The sequence below is a fragment of the Aythya marila genome (genome assembly GCF_965140915.1).
Source record: "Aythya marila genome assembly, contig: HAP1_HAP1_SCAFFOLD_153, whole genome shotgun sequence".
Lineage (NCBI taxonomy): Eukaryota > Metazoa > Chordata > Aves > Anseriformes > Anatidae > Aythya > Aythya marila.
Genome location: NW_028137334.1, coordinates 2,844,322 through 2,849,795, shown reverse-complemented (window position 1 = coordinate 2,849,795; position 5,474 = coordinate 2,844,322). Strand labels below are relative to the sequence as shown.

General features: G+C 51.3%; 1 protein-coding gene across 1 annotated transcript; it reads right to left on the bottom strand.

Moving 5' to 3' along the window:
• Positions 1 to 945, bottom strand: LOC309890904 (olfactory receptor 14C36-like; the record flags this gene model as incomplete). Its single annotated transcript, XM_082785297.1, has 1 exon — positions 1 to 945. The coding sequence occupies one exon, from the start codon at positions 943 to 945 to the stop codon at positions 1 to 3; it is 945 nt and encodes a 314-aa protein (XP_082641423.1).
• Between the last annotated feature and the right edge of the window lie 4,529 nt (positions 946 to 5,474).

The following is a 5,474-nucleotide window of genomic DNA, read 5'->3' as shown; positions in this document are numbered from 1 at the left end:
TCAACTTCCTCTGAACATCTGGAAACATCTCCATGAAATCACTTTCTTGATGGACTTCTTGAGCTCCTGATTCCTCATGCTGTAGATGAGGGGGTTCAATACTGGAGGCAGCACCGAGTACAGAACTGCCATCACCAGGTTTAGGGATGGGGAGGAGAAGAACGAAGGGTTCAGGTAGGTCAACATGCTAATGCTGACAAACAGAGAGACCACTGCCAGGTGAGGGAGACACATGGAGAAGGCTCTGTGCTGTCCCTGCTCAGAGGGCATCCTCAGCACAGTTCTGAAGATCTGCACATACGAAAAAAGAATGAACACAAAACATACAATTCCCAAAAAGCAGCTAAATATGACAAGTCCAACTGCCCTAAGGTAGGAATTGGAGCAGGAGAGCTTAGAAATCTGAGGTATTTCACAGAAGAATTGGTCCACAGCGTTGTCTCTGCAGAATGTCAGAGAAAAAGTATTGGCAGTGTGCAGCAGAGCATGGAGAATCCCACTGCCCCAGGCAGCTGCTGCCATCTGGGCACAAACTCTGCTGTCCAGGAGGCTCCCATAGTGCAGGGGCTTGCAGATGGCAATGTAGCGGTCATAGGACATGACAGTGAGAAGATAATACTCTGCTGATACCAAAAAAACAAACAGAAAGACTTGTACAACACACCCTGCATAGGAAATGGCCCTGGTGTCCCAGAGGGAATTGGCCATGGCTTTGGGGACAGTGGTGGAGATGCAGCCTAGGTCAAGGAGGGCGAGGTTGAAGAGGAAGAAGTACATGGGGGTGTGGAGGCGGTGGTCGCAGGCTACAGCGGTGAGGATGAGGCCGTTGCCCAGGAGGGCAGCCAGGTAGATGCCCAGGAAGAGCCCAAAGTGCAGGATCTGCAGCTCCCACGTGTCTGCAAATGGCAGGAGAAGGAACTCGGTGATGGAGCTGGTGTTGGACATCTGATCCTCCTGGACAAACGGGTATACTCAAGAAAGAGAAGACAGTGATAATTAGGAGAGACATGTCTGAGAAAAACTGCTCCACTTCTCGTTGAAACGCCCCCCAGTGACTTTTCCCTTTCTGAGACCTTTCTGCTGCTCTCTTGCTTGAGTTCTGGTTAGTGCTAGCTGAGGGTGCCACTGGGACCAAGGGTTTCTGCTGTGGGCTCTTCAAGAACCTGCCCTGTAGCTCAAGGTAAATAAGAACCAGGAATGATCTCTGATTAAATCTACCTCTGATGTATGTGAACTTAACAGCATTACTACTCTCAACATTCCTGAGTGCAAAAAAGAATTTGTGGTTTACATTGTTCCCGCTGCCTGTGTAACACTCAGGAGCATTTTTAGATGGTAGAAACCCCTGGCATTTGTAATGTATTCCAGGTGAGACCTTGTGAACCCTGAGAGGCAAAGTGACTGTCCTTAGTGAAGTGAGGACAGCCAGCCTCTCCATCTGTCCTGGTCTCAGTCAGTATCATCTACCTCTCAATACAGTTCCCAAATTGAGCTGCCCAATTATTGTGGCCTCAGGAACTCTGTTGACAGAGATTCATCATGACTCATGCCCTGAATCCTGTGGGCTTAGGGGAAAGCAGGGAGGTGGCAGACTATGCTGTTAGCACTGTCCTGCTGTTCCCTGCCCATGGCTCTGCTGCCTGAAGCTGTCCCCGCCTGCAGCTGGATCTCTGTCCCCACGCCTCCTGCCTGCAGCTCACGGCCCTCATCCCAGCCGCTGGGTGCTCAGCTCTGCCCTGCAGACACCTCCTGGCAGCAGGGCTCTGCCCAGGGGCAGCTCGCTGGGGACATATCCTAGAAACCAGGTCACACAGACGCTGCTGACACTGCACGAGTGGTGGTGGAGCTTTCTAGGGGCTGAGGGGCAGGAAGGGGACTTGATGGGGGTCTTTCTAACCCTCAGTGGTACGGCTTAGAAGCGTCAGCCTCATCTTGGAAATAATGCTATCTCTTTTTATTCCCACCGAGCCAAAGAACACAGAACTGAAAGCTCAGGAGGCTCAGAAAAGCTGAGACTGAAGCTGAAATCCCTTGCCTTGACCCAGCTTTTGCAAAGTCCCTTGGATACATCCTGGTTGTGCTGTAGATCCGTGAGCAGGCTGCCCCAGGCAGCAGCCTCCCACCAGCAGCAGGACCCTGCCCTGCCAGGGGGGCTCCTTCCACCCGCAGCTTCTCCCCGCAGCACCCTGGGCAGCTACCCGGGCAGGCTGAGTGCTGAGCCTGGCAGGCGACAGAGGCCCTGGCCCGGCACACAGCCCCTGGAGCACAGCAGGGACCCTGCTCTGCACCACAGCCCTGGACACCCCTGCCTTCGCCCCCGGCTTCTCCTATGTCCAGGAACTGTGGCTGCATTGCCCTCCAGCCAGAGACTTACTGTGGTCAGGGCTGGGAAGTCTTCTCCAGCAAGGAGCTCTGGGCATCCTGCCACTTCTGCCTGCCTTTAAGCACTGTGTCCCTGCAGGCAGTGTCCCCAGGCCTGCTGCGCTGTGCAGAGGAGCTGCTCCTGGGCAGAGCTGTCTCTCTGCAGCACTGTCCACTTGCCATGAGCTCCCCTTGGGCCCAGGAGCCCGGCCCAGCTCAGCAGCAGAGGCCCAGCCCAAGGCCTCCCTTGCTCTGCCCCCCACCAGGCTCCCTGCACATGGCCCTGGGGCTGCAGGGGAACCTGCTGGGAAATAGTCTGAAGCTTCCCTGGGGCTCCAGCCCTCACCTGGCACACACACTTCTTCACACCAGGGTCATTTCTCCTTACAGAAAACCAATTAAATGTAACAATCACATCTTCTTGCCCCAGTATCAGTTTGGACATGATTTCGTGGTCAGGGACTGATCTCCTTCATCCCCACTTAAGGAAGGAATTCAGCAGAGTTAGTCAAAGCATCTCATGCTTGTTTTTATTCCTGGGGCTGGAAAGGGATCTCAGCTCCCTCCCATGCCTGCCAGAAACCCATTGAACCTGGGATTCCTCAGGCCTCAGTTCAGGTGTGCACAACATAGGCACTGTAATGTGAATTACTGAGCCACAGTAGCTCCTTAGTGGAGATGGAGGACAGGCAGGAGCTGTTCAGATGGAAATACCTGGTGAAATTTGAGGTTGATCCTCTGGTCTGATGGGGCATTCCTCAGGCCAACTGAAATGGCAGCAGATGCCACATGGAGGACAACTGAACCTGTCCCTACTCCTTACATGTAGGTCAGCCTGCAGAGGCTGTCAGCAGAGCAAAAGGAGTCATGTGTCACAGGGAGAGCTAAACCTATTCTGTTCTCTTTTAAATGTTCTCTTTTTTCCTTTCTGTTCTACACGACCCCTGGCTGTAATGGCTGTTGTGTCTCGGACATCTCCACAGGGCCTCAGCTCTCACCAGCAAGGTCTCCCTGCCCTTTGTGCCTTGAGGCAGGACTCTGCAGGGGTACAACAGGTGGTGGGTGGGGATAAAATCAGTGGTTACTTTGCAAACTACAACCTTAACAGTCCATGGGACCTAAGGGCATGCCTTCAAGCGTACAGGGAGAGTGTTCTGGACTGAAGGTACTGGCTCCTTATGATTCTGGGAAGGGATCAGACAACAGCATTCAGGTGCTGTAAGAGATCATTTAACTACTGTTATAAATGGCTCAGTCTTCAAAATAGGATTAAATAAAAAATATGATTTATTAAAAGAATAGAGGTAAGCAAACAGCGCTGTGTGCATCGGGAGTCTCCACTCCACCAGGACGCACCCAGCCACATCAAGTAGCTGATTTTTATACTCCTAGACTAATACATATTCATTACTACTTCTAAAAAAATAGGTTATTATAATTAGCTTCCGGGATCCAGTCCCTCCTACTGGAGCATGCGCATCAGTCTCCGGTGGTCCCTCTGGGGGTCTCCAGGGGTCTTTCATGCTGAAGGCTCGTAGTCTTCCTCTCCAAGTTTTTTTCTTGTCCTTCCCCTTTGTACTCCTTGGCAGTGTGTCAAGTTTACACAGCATCCCCTGCAGGTCTTGTCTCCTAGCCATCCTTCAGCTCCTTTTTTTTTCTTCTTAATTTCTTGGCCACCTGGCTAGATATCAGAGGCTTGCATAGTATCCCATAACAGTCACTAGTTGTTATCAGTTGTTCTGAAACCCCCAGACATCAAAGACTTCGTACAAACACAAATAGCTTTCTTATTGACACTTCACGAGTAATTAAAACATTCCTCACCAGCCATTCACAGGGACAGTCACACCTATAGCAGTGTTAAGTTAATCTCAAAGAAGACCAAAAAAAAAGGCTGTAACTGTTAGAAATAGGAGTTCGGAATAACAAAAGCAAACAGGTTCATAGATTTGAGGAGTACTTTCTGAAGACTTGATAAATTGACTAGAATGAGGGGGAGACTGGGACACACTGCATCTGTGGTTCAAGAATTAAACTGCCAGTGCAGGACCCAGAGGCAGACAGGACTGTTCTTTACGGACATGAATTGTTAAAACATTCCTAACTTTAGTTTACCGTGTAACACTGCCTTATGTTGTGATAAAATTACTGGCCATGAGACAAATCTGGTAGTTGTACTCAGCATTGCTGTCACTTCCATACTTGAGGACCCTTCTCTTGGAAACTTTTCATAGTGGCAGGGAGTGTGGGAGAATATGGGCAGGTTCCTAGAACAGTGAGCACCTGAACAGTGAGGTCCCTGCTCAACATCTCAGGTGATACCCACCCCCTACCGGCCCCGCCTTCCCAGGTACCCTTACACAACAGGTTTGATGCCCTGGAGCTTGAGAGACCAGTAGCTGAGGAAGAGGTAGAAAGTCTACCCAGGAGGATGCTTAGGGCGAGGAAGTCAACACAATGCCTCAGGACTGCCTCCACCAAGACAGAAAGAAGGGTGATTGTGGTGGGAGACTCCCTTCTCAGGGGAGCAGAGGGCCCTATTTGTCAGCCTGACCCTACCCGCAGGGAAGTCTGCTCCCTCCCTGGGGCCAGGGTCAGGGACATTGCCAGAAAGCTTCTCAACCTGGTTTTCCCCTCTGACTATTATCCTCTTTTGATAGTCCAGGCTGGCAGTGATGACATTAAAGAGAGAAGCCTGAAGACTATCAAACGGGACTTTAGGGGACTGGGATGGTTAGTGGATGGAGCGGGAGTACAGGTGGTGTTTTCGTCTATCCCTACGGTGGCAGGGAGGGGTACAGACAGGACATGGAAAGCCCACCTGGTAAACACGTGGCTCAGAGGCTGGTGCCAACACAGAAATTTTGTGTTTTTGACAATGGGGCACTTTACTCAGCACCCGGCCTGATGGCTGCAGATGGGTCCCTATCTCTAAGGGGAAAATGGATCCTAGGCCAGGAGCTGGCGGGGCTCATTGAGAGGGCTTTAGACTAGGTAAGAAAGGGGACAGGGCTGAAACAAGGCTTGTTAGAGCTGTGCCAGGGGTAGCAATGGCAAGGCTGGGAGAGAAGGCAATGGCCCAGCTGAAGTGCATCTACACTAATGCACTTAGC